This window comes from Tachypleus tridentatus, chromosome 6, assembly GCF_004210375.1.
Source record: "Tachypleus tridentatus isolate NWPU-2018 chromosome 6, ASM421037v1, whole genome shotgun sequence".
NCBI classification, from domain to species: Eukaryota; Metazoa; Arthropoda; class Merostomata; order Xiphosura; family Limulidae; genus Tachypleus; species Tachypleus tridentatus.
The window spans coordinates 154,356,262-154,380,719 of NC_134830.1; the positions used below are offsets into that span (position 1 = coordinate 154,356,262).

General features: G+C 31.1%; 2 protein-coding genes and 2 long non-coding RNA genes across 8 annotated transcripts in view; 3 read left to right on the top strand and 1 right to left on the bottom strand.

The window, feature by feature from the left end:
- Positions 1-24,458, top strand: part of LOC143254148 (uncharacterized) — a 420,077-nt gene that overhangs the window by 123,318 nt on the left and 272,301 nt on the right. The gene's annotated exons all lie outside the window — the stretch shown is intronic.
- LOC143254154 (uncharacterized) overlaps positions 10,382-24,458 on the bottom strand; it is a 58,750-nt gene continuing 44,673 nt past the window's right edge. For 3 of the 5 annotated variants that reach the window (XR_013030024.1, XR_013030026.1, XM_076508955.1), the window contains one exon: positions 10,382-10,619. Coding sequence is in view for 2 of the 5 variants with exons in the window: in XM_076508955.1 (XP_076365070.1) it covers positions 10,578-10,619 (42 nt within the window). In the remaining 3 variants the exon portion in view is untranslated. Of the gene's footprint in view, positions 10,620-15,529; positions 18,226-23,193; positions 24,196-24,458 lie in introns of those variants that run through there. The other 2 variants (XM_076508957.1, XR_013030025.1) reach the window with 2 other exon arrangements.
- Positions 11,671-15,395, top strand: LOC143254166 (uncharacterized). The gene is made up of 2 exons (XR_013030050.1): positions 11,671-11,806; positions 14,791-15,395. It is a non-coding gene; the product is annotated as an uncharacterized LOC143254166 (long non-coding RNA).
- On the top strand, positions 22,007-24,293 carry LOC143254171 (uncharacterized). Its single transcript, XR_013030057.1, has 3 exons — positions 22,007-22,144; positions 23,194-23,297; positions 24,173-24,293. It is a non-coding gene; the product is annotated as an uncharacterized LOC143254171 (long non-coding RNA).

Consider the following 24,458-nt stretch of genomic DNA (forward strand, 5'->3'; position numbering starts at 1 on the left):
ATCTTAGGTGAACCAAAAATTAATTTTTTTACAGGCTCCTTAGTGATTCAGCGGTATGTCTCCGGACATACAACGCAAAACACCAAATTTCGAAACCCGTGGTGGGCAGAGCATAGATAGCCCATTGTGTAGTTTTGTGCTTAATTCAAAAGAAAAAGAAAAGAATCTTCTCACAGCCAAGAGATTATAATATTCTTAATTTTATAAGGAAAACTAAATATATAGGAAGTCCGTTGAATATAAGAGAACCCTACTGGCAAAAGCTATTGACTATAAGAGTTAGAGATAATTCAGAATATAAATGTAGATTTAAATCTTAAAGGACTGTCAAACTTACAGGATGAAATCCGAAACTTCCACTGTTCGACAGCTGGATAAAGTGTCAAGGAATTTCAACAAATGTACATCACGAGAGAGCTACAGCAGAAGGAAGAAGGTGAGATAAGTAGAAGATGATTGATTCAGTAATAATATCATTATGTTTGGTAGTAAAACTAGTAAGTATGATGTTATACACAGTACGTGAAAGGTTGGCTTTTTATGACATATTGTAAGTTAGATAAGCTGGGTAAATTCAAGAATAAAACGAAATCAGGCTCAGTCAACAACATTAGGTTGTCTTACATTAGGCCACTAAAGTGGTTGAAGTATGTAACGATAGCCCATCTGGTTTTGTTGTAGAGTGATTTATAATAGCTTTATGTTAATATTAATTTCGTAACTAATTGGCGAGGTTAGTTAATCATAAGTTAAACATATAGATCAAAATTAATAGAATGAATTAATATATACATGTGTTTTAGAATCCAAAAACGAAATGTTTGAGAACTGGTGTAGAAAGACAAGATTAATTTTCCACAAACGATAACAAAATAAGTTGTGAAATATTAACACAAAACAATCAATGAATGACAGATAAAATAAAACCCACATTACGATAATGTTATTCAAGTAGAACAAAACGTGAGCGGAAAAGTGTTAATGATAAATTGAAATGCGTGTAAAAGTTTGCTTATATCTTTCTTCAGAAACATAATGATAAAAATTATCATCCTCGTAAACGAAATAATAAATTCAACTAAGTAAGAGATTGTTCTCTTCCTGATTTTTAAACAATTTTTATGTGATAGAAAAAAATGAATATTAATTTTGAGCTCTGTTTATCTAAATTATGGAAAATCTATTTATAAAACCAAAATAACTTGTATGGAATATAAATTATTAGGCCTAGATAATATTGCAAAAGATCTTAGGAACAGTATTAAAATCTCTTTATGCAATGATATTATTGGGTCACACTATCACGTGACATTAACAGATCAGTTTTGAAACGTAATTATCCAATTCTCAAAGTAAGTTTATGGGATATGAAGTAAGATTGGTTACAATAAAATCTTTCTTTCATAATATAGCTTATTTATTAGATACCATGACATCTAACGACCTATTTTTATTTTACCAAATGAAAGCAGTAGCTATCAACCTAAAAAAGTTCACAAGTGATGCTTTACTACATTAACGGTCAGAAACCATTATTAGATTTGATTTTATCATAATTTTAAATTCACATCTCATTACTCGAGTGGCATATACTGTTTGAGTAAAACAAGGTGGCGTTATATTCCAGAAACATTTTTATAGGAAACTCGGATCAATCATATACAGTTTTTATAAATTCCAGTCGCAACTGAAATATTTTTATTGATCTATTTTCGTCGTTTCCATTTTAATAGTTATTTGAAACAGTATGGAGGAACGAACTCACTGGCTTTACTTTATGTTAACATTTCCATATTTCCTGCATTTTTACAGTTTTATTGTGATATTGGAAAACAGTATGACATTTTATTGTCGCGTTTAATAAGAATCATCAAAACTGTTAAAAGTCAAACACTTTATTATATTCAGTAGCTTCTGATCTTAATTAGTCAAGTGATTAATATAGCTAATTGTGAATAAGATTTCTATATATTAATATCGATAATATCCCATAAGATCTAAGTTATTTCTAAAGAAGATATCAAGCTGATAATGTAGAATAATTACAATAAAAAGTGAATAAAAAGAAAAACTGATAAACATTATAACATAAATATTTACTTCACATGAAACATTAGGGTTAGTTCTATTAATTTCTTAAAATTTGCATTTTCTGTACAGTTCCTCAGAGATTTTTAACAAGTAGAAGAGTTTATCAAAAGAGTACTACAACCACACAATATGTACATAATATGTATTGCTGAAGGCGTGTTTCTTTTCAAACCGGATTATATACGGCAAATATAGCTCAAGGAATACTATTTAAGTTAGCCTTTTGATACATAATAACTTATGGACATTATAAATTTAGAATATTACAGACATTATAATAAACAAAATTAGTGAAACTAACTTGAAAAAAGAATGGAACATGCTATACGAAGAACATACCAATGTTTCGGAAACATGATAGTAAAGTTTATCAAACATTTGAATTGATTTCAAATCAGTTTATTCATTTTTTAACAACTATGAAGTTAAACAATTATGCAGATAAAGGTACTTATTTAACGAGAAAGTGAGTTGTTAATCATATATGCTATACCAACTGGGAAAAAACTCTTATGATATCAATACCTGTCAATAGAAAATAGCCTTCGAAAAGTTTATTTATATTCATGTGTGTGTATACTTTCATTATAGCAAAGTCACTTCGGGCTATCTGTTGAGTCTTACGTATATTCAGTTGTCTCTACTGTGAAACATAGAACATTAAGTAATAAGAAATAACTATTGGACGAATCGTGGAACGTATAATTTAAGGAAAATGAGAAGTTTACACATAATGACAGATTTATTTGTTTATTTTCATTACAATCTTTATTATTTAATGTGAAAACTTTTATTTGTTTTCTATTTTATCAATTTATTATCATTTATTTACCTATCTATCATACTGAAACGTTCCTTTTATGTTCAGGTTAGATACAGTTACGTTATGTTATGTAAAACTTTTCATTTTAGGTTAGGCTGCTTTTCATTGACAGGAAGTTATTTTATAACAACGTTTTCCAGTTGGTATATCATATATGATTAACAACTCGAGTTCTCATTAAATACGATTTTTATCTACGTAATAGTTTCAATTAACAGCTGTTTAAGATTAAATAAATAGACATGAAATCAATGCAAATGTTTAATATACATAATTATCTTCTTTCCAAGTCATTCATACGTGCTTTGTAAAGTATGTTATGTTGTTCTTTTAAGGTTAGTTTCACTTACTTTATTGATTATAATGTCTGTAATATATATAATTTGTAATATCTATACTGTATGTTGTATCAAATGCCTTCGATAAATATTATTTCGCAAACGATGTTTATCGTGTATAAACACGTCTCAAAATACGTTTATGAGATATGATGTACGATTCGCGACAGGAGAAGCTTCATTCATAATACAATTTTTTATTAAGTACTATGACATCTAACGACCTTTCTTCATTTTAACAAATGAAAGCAGTGGCTGTCAGTCTAATAAAGTTCACAGTTGATGCTTTGCCATCAGACTAATTAAACTTCGCTTTTGATACTACCATCTACAGTCAGAAATCATTATTCGATGTGATTTTACCATAATCTTAAATTAAAATATTTTTAGTCAACAGACACATTCGTAAAATAAATCATTTTTTATTTCCTTTTATATTGTCTGAGTCACACTAGGTGGCACTATATTCCTGAAAAAATTTATTGAAAACTTCCATTTTTTAACTGAAATCCTAATTTCAAAACATTAAAAAAATTAAACTTAAATTTATAGATTTTTACATATTTTTTTTCCAATTCCATTCATCACATATAATATTTTATTGATCTATTTTCACCGTTTCCTTTTGAATAAATTACTGAAACAGCTTTACTTTACTTTAATACTACCATATTTCCTGCATGGTTACAGTTTTACTATGATGCAGGAAAACAGTTTCATATTTTATTGTTGTATCTATTAAGATTCTTTAAAACTGTTAAAAGTTTTAGGAGTCCCCCGCTGGTACACCAGTACGTCTGCGGATATACAACGTTAAAATTATGGGTTCGATTTCCTTCGGTTGACTCAGCAGATATCCTGAGGTGGCTTTGCTGTAAGAAAGGACACGCACCCTCAGATAGAGGGACAAAAGTGTGGTTCTCATACGCTAGTTCAGTTAATTATGAAGCAAAACTTAAACAAATACGAATAATTTATGTAAATGAAAGATATTTCTGAAAAAAAAAACCCATTCGAAAAATACCTTTTATTCTGTTTCGTTCAACATCCTGGGACAATATACAAAATTTCATTTGGGACGAGTTAAGGGGGTGGATGGTTTCTCCGAGAAACGATTTAGCAGATCTGGAGGCCGATTAAGATACGATATGGCTCTTAGATTTTGTATAGATGACTAGAGCATCATAATCTATAATCGAGGAACATACAAATTCAAATTCAAAACTTCATATTTAATCTTTGTTATCGTGTTACTTTTTAGTTGCCACTTGGGTAGAGAGCTCGACTCCTCATCTGAAGGTCGCAAGTTCAAATCCCCGTCACAAGAAATATGGTCGCTCTTTCAGCTATGTGGACGTTATAATGTTACGTGCAATCTCATTATTCGTTGTTAAAAGAGTAGCCCAGGACTAAGGGTGGGTGGTGACGACAAGCTGCCATCCTTCTAGTCTTATACTGCTAAATTAGGGACAGCTAACGCAGATAACCCTCATGTAGCTTTTCACGAAATTCACAAACAAACGAAACTAAACCAAGTTTTAACTCTATTTCTAAAGGATACACCATCCCAACAACTGTATAGAATGTTAACTATTAGTATCAACAAACTTTACGTTAAAACAAAATTTGAATGATTATTTGACTGTTGTTAAACTGCCTTTCTTTTCTTAGCTTTATTTTTGTACGTTTATGAGGCTCTTGTACATTCAGTTCTACGTAACAATGTTAGTTATTTTAATAACAAAGGTTTATGTTACATCGTACGTCGTATTCAATGTAACCGCGGAAATAACTTGTCCTTGTGAAAGTTTCTATACTTATGTTATAAATTCATTACAAACGACATTTACTTATGTTCATTGTGATGGATATATCTCAGGATTGTTTGAGGTTAAACACAAAGCTACGCAAAGGGCTATATGTGCTTTGCTCACCACGTGTATTGAAAGCCGGTTTCTAGTTTTGTAAGTCCGCAAATATGTCTCTGTGCCACTAGAGGGCGATATATTTCAAGAAACAAATAAAAAACTCACTGAAAAGCCCAATTTAATTATCGTGGTAATGAAAAAAAACGTACCAGGCAGTAGATTGGGGTCGACAAAATATTAAACCGAGATACCTTTGCTATTGTTATTAAAGTTAAGAATGTTGAAAAGGTGAAGACGAAACATATCCAGTTTAACGAAATATATATTTTTTCGTATTTTCATGACTAAACACCAGTCGCACCAAACATGCTCGCTTTTTCACCCGTGTGGGCATTATAATGTTACGGTCAATCCCACTATTCGTTGTTAAAAGAGTAGCCTAAGAGTTGGCAGCGGGTGGTGATAACTATCTGACTTCTTACATTGCAAAATTATGGACGGCTAGCGCATATAGCCCTCGTGTAGCTTTGCGCGAAATTCAAAAAACAAACTAACTTATAACTATTCGTTATTTAATTAACTTCTTTAATTAGTTCATGGCATACATTGTTTTACCTTTTATTAATGGATTGTACTCATGTGTGGATTGAGATAAAGCTTGCTTTGAACCTCTACGTTGTTATTTTTTGGAATATTTTCGTTAGTTTTTATTAACGACAAAACCGTAGGTAAATCAAAAATATCTTCACAAAGTTGTTCTTTTGTCTCATTATTGTATGTTAACTTTTAAGTTCCTGAAACAAAGATTTTTGTGATTCTTCGTATGTACGCAAAAATATCATTAGGCTCACCTGGATCCTGATATAAGAGTACAAGAAGCTTCCTGTTTGTAACACGAGACGATTATAACAATGTTGATTGTTCAAAGAAAATTCGTTACCATTAACTTGGTTCTATAGCACTCGTCTGAAGAACGAGCGGTTCTTCCTCATATTTACTGACGCTATACTCGCTTTACTTTGACCTTCGCTGATAAAGCGGTAAGTCTACGGAGTTACAACGCTAAAATCGGAGGTTTGATTCCCCTCGGTGAACTCAGCAAATAGCCCGATGTGTCTTCGCTATAAAAAAAACACAAACACACACACTACCAGTTATAAACCTAGTGACGTCATTAAACAGGGACAGTAAACGAAACATAAATATGTAAGTCAACATATATTCATTCACAAAAATGTTTTGTTCCTGTTGACATGAACCCTAACTGGATAATGCTGCTGTGCAGTTCAGGTCAGTTCAATTGGTTGTCTCAAGTTATGTACACAAATACAGAAGGGTCTACTTGTGATATTTGTTCAACAGGTTTCGAAATGTTCAGTATCATGGAACATTATATAAATTTTAATTGGTAATTAGTGGTGGGATGTGTGATTCCTCTGAGAAATGGCCAAATATTCTATGCTTTGTATGTTCTCCTTTTGACAGGAAGTCGTTTTTGTATTATCATTAGAAGATATCTCGAAAAAAAATCAAACTCAACTTTTATAACGAAGTGTAAGAAACCTAAGTGTGATATATGTTCTGTCGTCAAATTTTAAGTATGACAGATTTAGTTTTTCGGACATTGCAATAAGTTTATTAGAATATGCAGATACTATTACAAAACCAACAGGCCAGTCTAATAACTTGTGGCAGGGATGTTTTGAAATGAACCATATGAGAGTATCGTATAATGAACGATATTACTTTGAAGTTACACCTACAACTTTGCGTGTTAGGCTTAACTAAGTCTGTTAAATATGACTGAGTCTCCAGATTTCACGAAATTAAAAGTAGGGGTTTTACTCAGTGCCAACATGTTATTTTGAATGAAATCGAAATTCAAAACAAGTTGTTTAGTTAGATATCAGTTATCACACTGAGACTTCAACTCAGAACTTACTAGTACACTGCGCCCTTGACATTTTTCTAAACGTCTAAAAGTATTTGACCCTTAAACGCAAACGAGATGCTGAAAACTTCGTGTCTAAAATAACATCAATAAAGATTGTTTTTAAATGTTTCTAGCAACACTTAAACATAAGCATCAAGTGAATTGCTACATAATGAGAGAAAAAACGAAACGTAAAATTACCTAAATATTGTTGTCTGGTAATCGAAATCGTTAAAATCATATTTAAAAAAAAACGAACAAACCGAATAGAATTTGAAGTAGATAATAATTCCATTTGAGTATTTCAATACTTTTATCTCTGGAAAACAAACTGAATGCCGTAATAAAAATGTAAAAATGTTTGTTTGTTTGTTTTTGGAATTTCGCACAAAGCTACTCGAGGGCTATCTGTGCCAGCCGTCCCTAATTTACCAGTTTAAAACTAAAGGGAAGGCAGCTGGTCAACACCACCCATCACCAACTTTTGAGCTATTCTTTTACGAAACAATAGCGGAATTGACCATAATGTTATAACGCTCACACGTGCTGAAAAGGTGAACATGTTCGATAGCCGTGTTTGGGATCCGAGACAAGCACATTATGTAATAGTCGTACGCTACCGTTCCATCAGTTCACGCCATGTCTACGTGTTTAATAAAATATTTATTGTTTGTACTTCATGTTGTCTTGTTTTTTAATAATTTAAATAAAAGTAGATCAGCCTGGCATGGCCACGTGGTTAGGGCGCTCTACTTGTAATCTGAGAGTCGAGGGTTTGAATCCCGTCACACCAAACATACTCTCTCTCTCGACCCTGGGGTCGTTATAACGTGATGGTCAATCCCACTATGCGTTGGTTAAAGAGTAACCCAAGTGGTGATGACTAGCTGCCTTCCCTCTTGTCTTATACTGCTAAATTAGAGACGGCTAGCGCAGATAGCCCTTGTGTAGCTTTGCGTGAAATTCAAAACAAACCAAACCTTACACATTACACTAACATAGATATGTTGGTACGTTTCAAAATTTTCTAATGTTTACTAAGACTTAGGAGAATTTCTGGTCATCTAATTGAAGAGGCTGGTTTAATTAGTTCATTACATTGATATGTTAAGTTAACCATTTATATCTATACCAATCTTTGTTTTTCGATTTTCTTGTTTAATTGACGTAAATCGTTTGTATTTACTTATGCGAACAAAAATTTGAAAGCATTTTCACCTGCGTCTATTTAACCACGTTTTCATGGAATCCGATCGGAAATCGTGATGCTATCTTTAATATCCTTTAATTGTAATAACAAATCTTCAAATGTTAACAAGATATCGTCTAAATAAGGTGTCATAGTTCTTAGTTCCTTCTTGTATCATCTTTACCGGACATCAGATTGCTATTACCTGATTTGTGGTATTAAATGACGTAATATTTTCCGAACCACCGTCATCGAAATTATCACGACAACTTACGTCAAAAGATTTATCGAACAATATTACTTCTTTTTGTTATCAAACTATCAATCGAACATACTGTAAAAATTCGAAAATTATTCACATATCTCATGATAATATAAGATTTTCTTCTCCAATAAAAATCATACGCGTCTTATTTCTCATTGGTAAAATACGTTCTTTGCCGCCATGTTTCCACTCATTAAAAGGATAATGAAAGATAGTAAAGCGACAGATATTTCTACAACTAAATCATATAAAGAGAAATGTCCGATAACCTCTCAGACACACATATATATATATACAAAATATTCAATATTGATTATCCACGTCCTACATTGTTAACTTAAGTCTAATTACAGCTACGACTACTGCTTAATATATCGTTAAAAGCTTCTAGCACACCAAGTGCTTCATCAATAGAGCTAGCATTAACTCTGTTAATGTCATTTTTGGGTCTATGTACAACTACTTGGAAACAAAATTTCACTCGTTTATAGTAGGGGTAAGGATTACTTCTGGTTGAGTTGGTACACGACCACGTGATCTAAGGTTATAATCATGGGTAACAGTATCATCTACGTCGTCATAGATGTTCTTGATACACAGACCCTGTTACTTGTCCTCGATACTAATGAGGTATTAGCGTCTTCTAACTCTTAATTTTCTGTCTAGGCTTTACTTATCTCTTCATTGTTATAAGATATATCTAATTTATTCGAATAATAAGATTGGACTTTAATATTTTCTTTTTTGTCAGTTGCCTGGTTTTCATCAATCATATATTCCTAAAGATAGGGATTCCTTTCTTCAGTTTCTTTAATCCAGTAACATGTACCAACTGTTTTCTTTTTTTACACATTTTTTTTTCTCAAAATAGATTGAACTTGTTTGTTTAAGTGCTCTGAAAGTGTCTTTCCACAGTTTTACTTATTTCTTGGTGTTTCGTCTCTTAACGATAAAGGTATATAACAATAATTTATATATTAATTTTATTTCATTAGTTTCGCCTTTTTATTTGCTTGTTTCTCTCTGACTTGAGCATGTTCTATTAAATGTTTATCAATTATCTCAAAGGCTAACTGCAGTTTCTGTAAAAAATATTTTTATGGTCATTATCTCTTGCTTTGGCAGCAGTACATCTCTACCATGTAATAGAAAAAACGGACTTCACAGAGTAGACTCATTTTCAGCACTTTTCTAATAAATGAACCTGCTCTTCCCAAGTTTTATTATCTTTCTCACATTATTGAGAGATTATATCCAGCAAAGTTCTGTTGAATATTTCTAGTAATACCGTAGCATCTGGATGGAGAGCAGTTGTTTCAGTTTTCTGGACACTTAACAATTGATCAATGTAATTTTCTAACGGAGAAACGAAGTTACCATCTTTATCCATCAGAAAGTACTGGGTTACACCGTGTCTCGCTTTTATATTATTTGCAAATGCTTCAGCAATCGTTTCCGCTTTTTAATGAGGCAGCAAGTTATTTATTAACTCAACTTTATTTTGTTTACTAATCTCATAATCTAAATCACAAATTATTGGGCCATACACTCACGTTAAACCAACAGATCAATTTTAATATTTAATTGGGATAAAGCAGGATTGTTGAAAGTCGAAGCTTTTTTTGATAATACAGTTATTTTATAAGATACCATGGTATCTTGCCATTATTTTTATTTTAAGAAAGTAAAGAAGTGGCGGTAAGACTAATTAAATTCACTGTTGGTGCTTTACCGTCATCTACAGTCAAAAATCATTATTAGATGGGATTTTATCATAATCTTGAATCAAAATCTCATTTTTCGACAGGCACATACACAAAAAAGTTTTTTTAAAACTGTTTGAGTCACACCAGATATCACTATATTCCAGATATATTTGACAGGACATATTTATTTATCAAATGAAATCATGGTTTCAAAACAATTAAAAAATAAAACTTAAGTTTATAGATTTCTCCATTTTTGTCAATTCCAGTCCCAACATACAATATTTCTATTGACATATTTTCGTCGTTTCCTTTTCAATAATGAACTGAAACAGTGTTGTAGAACAGTGTCTTTGGCTTTAGTTTACGTTAACACTTCCATATTTCCTGCATGGCTACAGATTACCTGCGATAAAGGAAAACATATTATTGTACAATTTAATAAGATTCGTCAAAACTGTTAAAGGTCAAACAGTATTTCTATATTCACTAGCTTCTGATCTTATGACCCAGAAAGGATCCAAATTTAATAAGAAATCTGTCGATTCATTCGATATCACCTATATTACAGGTATTATAATAAATAAAGATAGTGTAACTATCCTAAAAAAAAAAGAAAAAGAACATTACATACGAAGCGCGTACCAATTACTCGGAAACAAGATAGTTAAGTAAAGTAAATATTCACATCGATTTTAGATCTGTTTACAGCTTTTGATTAAAACACCAATGAAGATAGAGAAACTTATTTAATGAGAGCATGAGTTATTAATCACACATACTATACCAACTGTGAAACAATTGTTATTAAATAAGTATCTGACAATAAAAAATTAGCGTTTGGAAAGTTTATTTATATTCAGTTGTGTGTGTGTTTTTTTATTATTGCAAAGCTACATCGGTCTTTCTGCTGAAGTCTCCGTATATTCAGTTGTCTGTACTATGAAAACAGAACACTAAATCATTAAGAAATAATTATTGGACGCTCCGTATAACGTATAATTTAAAAAAAATGTTAAATTTTCACCTAAACAGCCTTAAATAAACTTATTTAAAAAGTTTCACATAACATAACGTAATTGTACCTAACCTAAACTCTTTTGGAGTGTAACAAACAAATAAATAATAATAATGTGTAACATTAAAAGAAACAAATTAAAGTTTTTAATAATTCAGATTGAAACGAAGGGAAACAAATAACTCTGTATTTTACTTTTGGAAAATATAATATAAACCCCATAAGGCTTATTCAACATGATACCGTACTTTGAAAGTACACGAGTGTCAGAAAGAAAACTGAAAACATTTCTTTAAAGTTTGTCGCGTTGATTTGTGATTTAAATTCGCTTGTCAATACATCTGGAGAAGAAGCCAATTATAAAGTATGACCTTTGTATAATTTGAAATCAGGAAATAGTAATCTGGGTTATAACAGTTTCGTAACTCAGAGCTGTGGCCTTCACTATGATTGCGTTATAACAATACGCTATAAAAGTTCGTAAATTTGAAGAACACTGTTAACATAACGAACTTACTTAGATCCGATATCAAGGTCTTTTTGCTTATTGCATTGGAATGAAGATGAAGTCAGTGGTAAGTGTTTTACAGCTTATTCTGTAAGTTACTTATCGGTTAAACTCTATTACAGCTCACCGGAGACAAATAGTTGTATTTGGTGCATGGCATTATTCCAGTATAAGAAGTGGCAAAATAATATAAGATAAATAGACCAAAATTAATTTTGTTAATTAGAGACCTGATATCATTACATTGTTAGTGAATAATAAATTGATAATATAATTCTTAGAAAGATATTCAATTTCAGTATAACAGAATTCCCAGTAAAACAATACCGTGACAAACAATCTCATCATATAAAACAATAAACAAGAAAATTATGTTGAATTTCTCAGCAGCTCCTCAAGCGGAAAATTTCACAACACCAGTAAAATAATCTTTATGTTGACTACATTCACTAAATTAATAAGTCATTTCTATTACAGTTATTAATACAAATTAAACTAAACGATTTGGACTAAACATGAATAATCCCATTTATTTTATACTTAGTCTGTTCTATGTTTGAACATTTCGCAATAAAATATTAAACTTTATGGGGAAAAGTTATAGGATAAGCTAATTTACATCGTACTAGTTTGTGTAACTGTATGTTTCTGTGAAATAACTATGGGTTTACAGAATTTCCTCACAGAAGAAGCAAATATTACAACTAGTTTATAATTCCATTTGAGTATTTTAATAATTTTGTTTCTGGGAAACAAACTGAATGCACTAATATAAAAGTGAAAAACAAAGAACAAAAATATGCCATAATTTATACATTGTTTACCACAAAACCATAATGTCTAAAGTGTTCATATGAAGTTTTAATATGAAACATTTGTACGTACTGATTTGTGAGGAATATTTCTATGGTGGAAAAAATACATAAAGTTTTGTAAATGGAGAATTTAAGAAAGTTATTAAGAGAAAACAAGCGAGAGAAAAATGTAACTTATCTATAGATTTCCAGTGTTTTGATTCAAAACAACCATTACTTTTCTAGACGTTGTTTCAGATAAAAAAGTTGCTAAACCGGTAGTTAACTGATGTTTACCGAATCTCAACATTTTTCCACATAATATAAGCAACACTACCCGAAACATGTTATTAATGTAATTATAAACTTAATAAATATAATTTACCTTTGCACGAACTGAAGATATGACACCACAATGATTATTTGGCATGATGTCGGTTTTTGAAAGTACATTAGCCTCAGAAAGAAAATTAACATTCTGAGAGAACTTACCAAATGTTTCGACAGAACATTAATCTGACTTGTTCAGACACATTAATATCCCGTTGAACATTATTTACGACAGTTCCTGCAGTAACGATCTGAGAATTAATATATACAAAATATTTTTCTATTTTTGACGTTTAGGAAAATTTGATATGAATTTGATTTCGGAATTTTGAATTAGCATTTCATGTTGGGTCTGGGTCGATCAACTCGTCAAAAAAAATACGTTTATAGACAGACCAATAGTTGTACACAAGACTATTATTATATATATTATATACATATAGATATTTATTTATATTTATATAGAAATTAATTTAATTATTAATTAATAAAAACAAAGGGATGCGGTGACTCTGAACGTTTTGTACTGAGTTTTCTAAACAAAAAAGTACATTTGGCAAATAGTCTTACTGTTGTTTTAGCGTTTTCTTGAGGTCAGTTTATGATATTTTCTGTCAAAGGTCTCCATGTAGTATACAGGATGAAGATAGCATTATTGTTATGTTCAGGTAGAAATATGTTGGTAACATGATCCGTCAATGAATATTTCTATGCTGGCAGTAATGCTTAACAATGTTTTGTAAATGGAGAACTTAAGTAATTGAGAGGAAACAAGCGAAAGAGAAATGTAACTAATCTATGGATTTCCAGTCTTTTAATACAGAACGACAATTACTTTGTATGTTCCTTATTTCATTTTTCTTCAATCTTCTTACGTGAGTATTGATGAACTCAAGAGATTTCCAATTATTAATAGCCGTAATATGACAACGTGCGTGAGATCTAGGCTATTTCTAAACGCGATATGAATGTAATAATCTACAATAATCTTCATTATCACATTTGTATGATTTAAAAGCAATAAGTAACAATTTGTGTTAAAACCGTTTCGTAATTCAGAGTTATTGCTTTCAGTATGATTGCGTCATAATTACACATTATATAATTTGTAAATTTGAAGAATATTGTTAGCATGACCAACTAAAATTCAGCTGATGTCAACGTATTTTCCCTTATTGCAGTCTAATGAATATGAGGACAGTGGGAAGTGTTCTATAGTTTATTCTATAAGTTAATTATCGGTTAAACTGTAAAACCACAGAGAAACAGTTGTATTTGTTGCATGGTATCATTCAAATATGAGAAGTGGAACTTTTCTAGGCAGAATAATATAAGATAATTAGACCAATATTAATTTCTAACGATAAGAGACCTGATGTTATTATGGGACATTGTTAGTGAAATATAAATTTTTAACATAGTTCTTAGAAAGGTGAAATTTTAGTATAAAACAATTCGCTGTAAAACAGCGGTGTGAAAAATGTTCGCATCACATAAACAACAAACAAGAAGAATTATGTTGAATTTCCCACCAAGATCCTCGAGAAGTATCTGTCACAACATCAGTAATATAACGTTTATCTTGACTAGATTCACTAAATTAATTAATCATTTGTTATTTCCATTACAATTTTAATGAAAATTAGGCTAAACGATTTAGACTAACATGAATAATATCATTATTTTATACTGAAGCTGTTCTATGTAAGAAAATTTCAAAATAAATTCTTAAAGCTTTATGGAGAAAATGTTGTATGATAATCTAATTTTCATCGTACTAGTTTGTGTGTGTTTGTATATTATATGTCTCTGTAAAAGAACTTTGGATCTACATAGTTTCTTCATGGACCAAAAGAGTAGCTTGTTTGTGTTTTAATGGTCATAGTTTCATAAAAAAAACTGAATTTTGATATTTATTTTATTACAGGTTTTCATTCTGCGTTTTGTTATTACGGTCTACACTGCAGGAAGTTAGGCGAAAAACGAAATACCCCGAAACATCCACAATGGTTATGGTCGTAATGTAGATATGGGAAAACATTGAAATAAAAGTGGTTTTGACAACAAAGCAGGCCTGTCCTCTAGTTGCTGAAAGAGTAGCCCCAGAGTTTCATAATCCGTGATTTATGTAATATTTGTTTCATCAATGAGAATATTATCTCACATGACATAAGAATATATAATCTGGTCTTCTAGTAACTATTACACCGTATCTTCACTAGTTTGTTAATTTTTTTTGGAAGAAGCTGCTTTGTTAAGTGTAATGTTTTTAAAGTTTTTGAACATTTTCAGAAGTTGCTGCTTTGTGATAGTTAATACAAATAACACTATGTAACACAATGTTTTTCCTCGATAGTATGTGTTATTTCTTAATTGCTTATGTTGTGAAAGTACAGAAAATGGCCATTATTCCCTTCAAACTTGGATTTTGAGACCTAGATAACGAAATTTGGAAATTTTTGATGTGAAAACGGGCAAATTTGCACATTTTTATGTATATGAGGTCTGAATAAAACAAAACATGAATCAAAATGTACACGTGTTCATATTAAAGTTATAGACAAATGAACAAAAATGTTTAGAAGTAAGTAGCTTTTCGAAAATTGCGATTGTAATGTAAATGACTTTCACCTATCAACCCCCAGCATGTTTTCGTTATAAACTCCTTGGTAGCAGCGTTCAAAGTCTAGTATATCTTGGTGGAATCACTCGCTTTGCTCCTCTGAGTATGCTCCCATGTTCTCCTTAAATTTGTCAATATGATAGTCAAGGATATGTATTTTCAGAGACATCCAGCGGCCCGTTTTGCCGTAGTTCTTCACCAGATCCTCAAACAGTTCCACATCATTTTAGGCCATGTGAGTACCGAAGAAGCCTAAAACCACTGCGATAAAGCTGCCCAAACTTTTTTCCCTTTCCAACGTTTGGTACGATCCACCATACAAAAGTATAAATTGCTTAAGTCGTCTGCTGGTTCACGCCAAATTCTTGGAATAGCGAACTTTATGACTCTCTTTTCCCCTCTGAAACTTCTCGCAAAAGATGAAAATAAAGTTATTATGAAGAATAAATGTATTTCATCTACAACTAATGTGTAAGAGGTTCATGCAAAATATTTTATATGTGATATTTTTCTATACAATCGTAAATTAAAAAAAATATAAGTCAGAAACATTTAAATTTTAAAATGTCTAGAATTTGTATAATATAAAATCTTACTATTCAACCAAGCAAAAAGTGTCAGCCTTACTTTCTAATGTATTTTTACATTGTTCGCAGGTAAAATGATTTCCCTAGGATTTGTCTTGATCCCCGACAGGAATGACGAAATATACATAGTAGGCCTTAAACATTTTAGCAGATGCTGTCACAGAATCCTTTTTCACTCTTGTTTTGATAAATTGGCCACATACATAACAGAATGCGTCTGAAGAATGCTTGCAGCTTCTTGATGCCATCTCTGACAAAATCAGATTGGTCTGTGGGTTCACTTAGGTAGCTAGAACTAAATTGAAGTGTGAGTGGTGAACTCCTGTGTATATATTACCATGGAAAGCTCTTGAAAATTCTAAAAGGCTCTTCAAGATTCTAGTAAATTCTACAACTTTCGAGAAAATGCTTGTTAGTTCTACAACATTCTAGAATGTTCTTGAAAATTCTTGTAAATTCGAGAAAATTTTCTATCAGCTACTCAGCATTGAATATGCCTGGAATGTTCTGGAAAAATTGGTAGATTTAAAAATTTCGTACCCAAATCACAAGAGCAAAGTTTAAAGAGAAATTTAAACCTCTTCCATTTACTTTAGGCATAAGCAATTGGGAAAGAACAGTACTGCCCAGAGGCAAGAAAAAGTAAACATTTTCTTACATAGTATAATTGTTTTTCTAAATAATGTGTAATATCTAAGAGCATAAAATTTATACGCATTATTAAACATATTAGGTATGAAATGAGAAACATAAGGGACATCGCTCACATTGTTTTCTTAATGCAAAGCTACACAATGGGGTATCTGAAGTTTAATTATCACCGAGTACCTAAACCAGATATTAGCGATTAAAGTCACTAAGGTCATCGATATCTCATTGAGAAAAGAGAGAAGATTGTTGTATTTGTGCAGAATAAGTAGTCTTCAGTTTTATTAAAGAGTAAGAATTTAACATTTTCAATTCTACTTTTGAATCACGTGTAAGAAAATAGGAGGAGTTTCATAAGTGGAATAGTTGTTCAAAAAATTATTCATATTTTGTGCATATTGAAACCAATTACAACAGTAATCACATAATTTGTAGTTGTCTTCAAACAAAACCTTCCGCAATCTAACAAAGAGAAAGTTACGAACTCTTTGTTAACCTCAAGATGTCCTAAGAAGGTTGAAACGTTGTTCTCTACTTTTATCTTAATAAAAGTTTTAATACTCACACCAAATCTCCTGAGATACAATTTTACTTGAAGTGGATTTCTCCTCATCACGAATAAACATCCCCAATCCGATAAAAATCGTAAAGTTAATCAAATAACATATTTATAACAACATCGACAACTTTGTACTTTTAACTCAACTTATATGAAACTTTTTATATGTTTTTATTTTTACAGCTTATTAGGATCCGGATTCTCGGCGATAGAAATGAGGTTCTAAAATCTTACCTCCATTCAATTAACAACACGTAGGTTATATTGTGCAAGAAAAATGTATACTTGAAATTACTGCAAACTAAATTTTAAATAAAAAAACCTTGCTTTAATTTTAGTGTGATTTTTTTCGTAATAGAAAGCAGTAAACAATAAACTGAATAAAGTAAGAAACAAAGTGTGATTTATAGTTAAAACAAAACTTTCGATAATCCGTTCTAGAATAAATAGTTTCGTAGGATTTATATCGAGTGTTGATAATTCGAAAAAGAAATGTTCTGGAAAAAATATTAGTACTGGTCAAATATTTGACCCTGAGATTGATCTTGTATCAGTACTCACATTCTTATTATCGATATATGATCAATAAGCCAGCTGTTTACATTTGAGGAAGTTTTAAAGTTGTAAGTAAACAATCTTTGTAACTTTATCTCATACTGTAGTTGTGTCAAACTGTCAGTTTCTTCTTTGTTCCACTCATTAATGGAGGATCCATTGTTTCCATAACCCTTTACTAACCTTGCAAAGAGTCGAGTAATTACAGACTAAACGCTAAAGGAGCAGCGGAAATATTCACAACATGTTTTATAAAATCATTGTTGTCCTCCAATCATCATTGTTCTATGCACGTGTGTACTCACACTTCACTGTATCCTGTATCACACATCTTATTATTAACCACATAATTCGAGGCTTCTAAAATACCTATCGATGCCTCACTCCTACCTGTTTAAAAAAAAAATTATTTCTGATAAAGATCTCATCGTGAAAGCTCTTTCTTTCCATCCTTATATCTTACATTCATCACAATTAACAATTTTCTGTTAATAATGAATATTTATATACATATACCATGTATTCATTATGAAGTTGTTCACATATATAGTAATGGTTAGTAAACACATTGAATGATACTAAATTTTACACATAATATTCTTTACCAATGTAATACTTCATAATAAAAGGAACTCCAAATAAAGAAGTTTGTTTGTTTGTGTTGAATTTCGCGCAAAGCTATTCAAGGGCTATCTGCGCTAACCGTCCATGATTTAGCAGTGAAAGATTAGAGGGAAGGCAGTTAGTCTTGACCACCCATCGCCAACTCTAGGTCTACTCTTTTACCAACGAAAAATGGGATTGAACGTCACATTATAACGTACACACGGTTGAAAGTGCAAGCATATTTGATGCGACTGGGATTCGAACCAACGACCCACAGATTACGAGACTAACGTCTTAACCCACCGGGCCATGCAGGGCCCCAAATTAAGAAGAAAGAGTTTAATATACGTGTACTTTATGTTGTATTACGTTAAATTAATATATCAAATTGTACACCATCTTTAACAATCAAGATACGTCTACATTCTTCTTACGTCTACTCCTAGTTATTCTCTGGTCTTCTCTTAGAACTCATACCGGAAATGTCTTCTCGGACTGGAACGTTGTAACTGCTCGCGCTCTTCACTGTATTACACGCACTTCGATATATGAGTTAAAACTTCTTTGCTCACATTTTTTTCTACTTGAAAACATTATCGTCATGTAGGTATTCTTTTATCTGTCACTGATTAACTGTTTTGTGGAAATAATTGATAACTTCTTTTGTTATCGTCTGTGACAAATTAATATTGTCCTTATATACCGGTTATCGAAATTTTCATTTTTGTATGATAAAACATATATATATTAATGTTATTAATTTTGATCTATATATTTATTTTTTCATTAACTAACCTCGCCAGTTACTTACGAATTTAATATTTAGATGAATTACTCCCATAAATCACTCTACATCAAAATCAGATAAGCTATCGTCAAATAATTCAATTACTTCGGTAGCCTGAGAGTAAGACAACCTTCTGTTGTTAACTGGCCCTATTCTGGTATTATTTTTGTATTTACACAGCCCATCTAACTTTCAAAATATCAGTAAAGCAAATCTTTCACGTACTGTGTACAGCACCGTACTTAATAGTATTACTACAAAAAAAAACATAATGTTATCATTACTGAATCAGTCAACTTTCACTTCCCAAACTTCTTCCTTCTGCTGTTACTCTCACGTTGTGTACATGCTGTTGAAATTCGTTGATAATTTACCTAGCTTTCGAACAGGTCAAGTTTCAGATTTCATCTTATATGTTTGACAGTCCTTTCAGATTCGAATCTACATTTATATTTTGAATTAACTGTAACTCTTTTACAATCAATAGTTCTTGCCTGTCGGGTACTCTTATATTTAACAGATTTCTTGTATATTTAGTTTTACTTCTAAAATTATAGGATAATGTAATTCATGGAAAATGAGTAGAACAAGTTCTAACCAGTCTGAGATATCCACTATTCTTTAATGTGATTACTTCTGTTCGATAATGAAACCTATTTATATTTTATTTAGGGCGTAGTATCGACAAGGCAAGCTCTTATTTTACGTTTAATATAACCAAGTTCATGGTGTCTTAATATTGTAAAAAAAATTGTTTAGTGATAATTATTCTAGTTTTACATAGCTCAGGGTCACATACTCTAAGTGGACCTTCTACATATTTCAGCATATATTCCTCTGTCATTTCCACAGTTAGAGCTAACGAATGGTTTAAGGTTACGTGTAAGGGTAAGGACATAATCCTATATAATTTGAAACTTCTATCTGTTGCTATAAAGGTATCTCTATGAACACTCGCAGTGTATCCTTTACTGCAGCTGTCTTTACTTCAGTTTATAAATAATGCACATAAATCTCTTCTCTATTTGTAGGCTTCACAGATTCTAAGTATTTTCAAATTCATACAATATTTCTTTCAATATATTTCGACGTATAAAGTATAAACTCAACTTTCTGTCTACTCCTACATACAATACTTGTACTAACTAAAATAACTCAGTCCCACTACTTCCAACTGTAAATGATAATTGTTTTCAGTTATTCTGAATACTATAGTTGAAACTAACATTTCAGATCCTACAGTTGGAAGCTCAGACGGACTTATTTTGGTTTGTATCAAAGTGGTAGTAATGTTTACTGGGGCTTGGGACACTTTTTTAATTTCGTCGTCATGTAATTCAAATGCCTGATTTAATGAGTTCATTTTTGTGGCCCTTTAAATTAACCATTTCTATAGATATTTGTGTTTGATGTTCTATTTTCTGTTTAATTCACATAGATCGTCCATGGTTACTTTTCGAAACAAAAATTTCAAAACATTTCCCCAGGCGTCTAGTAAACAACGTTTTTGTGGAATGCGATCAGAAGTCGGAAAGTTATCGTTAATATCCTTTAAATCTAATAAAAAATCTTCTCTCTTAATGAGATATCGTCGAACTTAGGTCTTACAGATCTTAAATAATCCTTCCTGTAAGATCTTTTCTAAATATAGAATCGCTGTTCCGTAATTTGTCACACAACATTACGCCGTATTTTCCGAACCGCCACCCGGTAGCACAGCGGTATGTCTATGGATTTTCAAAACTAAAATCAGGGGTTCGATTCCCTTCCGTGAGCTCAGCAGATAGCCCGGCGTGGTTTTGCTATAAGAATCAAACTATTAATCGAAAGTACTGTGGAAACGGTATATTTTCAACAATTATCCACTTATCTCTTGATAATATAAAAACCTTCTCAAATAAAAATCATGCCCGTATTACTTTTTAGTGATACAATACTCACATTCTGTGCCGCTCTCTTAGTACTTATACATAGAATAATCACCGAATTAAACCTACTCATATGTCAACTACTAAAACATACAAAGACAAGTGTCTTATAACCACACACACATATTTATATAACTATATAGCAGTGTTCATACACATCCTATATTGTCTACGTAGTTCTAATTACAGCTACGCATATGGCTTAACATATTGTTAAAAGCTTGTAGCACAGCACAAGTTTTGTAACTAGAGCTAGCTTCAACTCTATTAATGTCATTTTTTATTCAAGGTACAGCTACTTGTCAATAGCACTTCACTAGCCTTTTTGTAGGGGTAAGGATTACTTCTGGTTGAGTTGATCAGGACCAAACGAGCCGTTTTTGCATATAAAGAAGTATGAAAAACAAATGAATAATAATAAAATGTAAAATAGAAAACAAATTAAATATTTGACATCAAATAATTTAGATTGTAAGAAAGAAAAAGAAATAATTGTATAATTTACTTTTCGACGAAGTAAAGATGTAAACACCATAATGTTTATTAGTCATGATTTCGGACATTGAAAGGATATTAATATAAAAAAGAAATTAAAAACATTTCCATAAAATGTATAGCGTTCATTTGTTATTCAAATTCGTTTCGCAATATACCTGACGAAATAGCCAATTACGAAACATGACCTTCGCATAATTTAGCATATAACATACGAGAGTTTCGTAACTCACAGCTAAGGCCTTCAGTATGATTGCTTCATATCCCCATATTATGTAAATATGAAAATGCATAAAATCAAACTGCTGGATGATAATTGATAAGAGCTCCATTAATTTCGATGTTGAAGTTAATATAAATAAGTGAGTACATCAAAATTTAAATACGGAAGCGTTTAAAATCACATTAACTACTTACCATTAAACTCGACTTGTGACTCTGTAGATCGCGTGTTCAAATTCCTATCGCATCAAACGTGCTTGCACTCTCATTGGTAAGAGTGTAGCCCAAAAGTATCAAAATTCTTCACTTATGCAACATTTCTTTTATTAATGTGAATATTGTTTCACATGATATAAGAATGCATAGTCTGCTCTTTTAATAACTGTCATACAATATCGTCAGTGGTTTGGAAGAACCTGCTTTGTTAACTTTACTATTTTTAAAAGTTCTGAATATTTAAAAAAATGCTGCTCTCTGAAGGTTAAGAAAAGTAATTTGTTTTCTAAGTAATGTGTAATGTCTAATAGCTTAAAATATTTACACATTAAAAATTATTATTCTGAAATGAGAAACATAAGGGCCTTAGGTCAAGTTGTTTTCTTAAAGTAAAGCTACACAGTGGGCAATGAGAAATTTGTAATCGCACAGAACCGACTCCAGATATTAGTGATTAAGTTCACTCAAGTCATTGCTAACTCGTTGGGAAATGAGAGAGAATTGTTGTATTTGTACAGAATAGAAATTTTCAGTTTTATTAAAGGGTAAGATAGGAACATTTTAACTTCTACTTTACATGTAACTGTGAAGAAAGAGTTGGAGATTCATAAGTTGAATAACCTGTGTGATACGTTATATCTCACACAAGATATTTATATATAAGTCTGTTATATAAACATTTTATGTAAATTAAACATACATAAATTGAAAAATTACGTATATATATAAAGAAATATATTTGTATAGTTCATATGAAACCAAATACAATTCTAACAAAATAATTTGTGGTATTTTTAAAACACAAACATCCTGAAATTAACAAAGACAAAGTTTGCAGCTCTTTGTTAACCTGAAGTTGACCTAAGTAGGTGGAAACATTGTTCCCAACTTTATCTGAATAAAGGTATTAATAGCCATGCCAAACGTTTCAGATTAATTTTTACTTTAATTAGGTTTCTCGTCATTTCGAATAAACTTCCCCTATCCTTTAAAAATCATTAAAGTTAATAAAATAACTTACTTATAATAACATTGACAATTCTGTGATTTTACTTCAATTGATTTGAAAGTTCATATACGTTTTCTTTTTTCACTGTTTTTTAGGATCCGGATTATCGCTGATAGAAATGATATTCTGAAATCTTACCTTTATTCAAATAACACCAGAAGGTTATACAGTACAAGAAAAATATATTCTTGAGCTTATGGTAAACTGAATATTGAAATAAAAAAATGCATTGAAATTTAGTTTGATTATTTTGTGGTTATAGAAAACACAAAAGAATAAACTGAATCAAGTAAGAAATAAACTGTAATTTATATTTAAAAGAAAACTTTCGTTGATCTGTCTCTCTGTGTATTTCTTCTGTTCCAGAAACATTTTTCGACATATATTGAAATGCTTGCTTGGGTTAATTTATGTAGAACATATTTCAAGTGTTGACAATTCGAAGAAGAAATGTTCTAGAAGAATATTACCACGTGGTGAAATGTTTGATCCTGAAATTTATCTTTTATCTGTACTCATATTCTTGTTATCGATATTTGATCTATAAGCCAACTGATAGCATCAACTAATCACAGACTAAACTAAACGCTAAACGAGCAGGAAAACTCTCTCACCATGTATTCTAAAATCATTGTTGTTCTATAATCATCATTGTTTTATGCAAGTGTGTACTGATACTTCTGTACACTGTAACCTGTATCACACTTCTTATTATTAACCATAATATTACGAGGCTTCTGAAATATGTGTTTAAAAAATTAATGTTTCTCTATTAGTAGCCTTGTCTACTACTAGGTTGTCAGGAAGTATTATTTTTCTTTCACGTTTTCTTTCATATAAACATTCACTAGTTTGTTGCAATAATATTGCTAAATGAACTAATAGCACAGCTAGGAACAAAGTCTAGGTACGATATGAGTGCAATTATACATTAATTGTTCCAAAAGAAGTTTGAAAGGTGTTCTACACAATTATAACATATGTATCTGGTACAACTGGTTATTCGGTACCTTCGAAATTATCGTAGAGTTGACAATCAAGTCATACAAAGGTTTCATGTTTTTGTTTGAGCAGGCCGGCAAAGCACGTAACAAACACTGGATAAAGAAACAATGGCTTCATAGAGTCAACAGATATCAAGATGATACATTTAAAAAACGTAAGACGATATGTAGTTTTGAAAATAAGAGACGAGTATTTCCAAAAAAAAATTCTAGATGAATATAGATATATATTCATTTGTTATCAATGTTATTCTCTTTCATCAGTTTATATTTTTCTTCAAAAACATAATAATGAAAAATTATTCATTGTGATAAAGGAAATAATAAATTGAACTGAGTAAGTGTTTGTTTTGTTA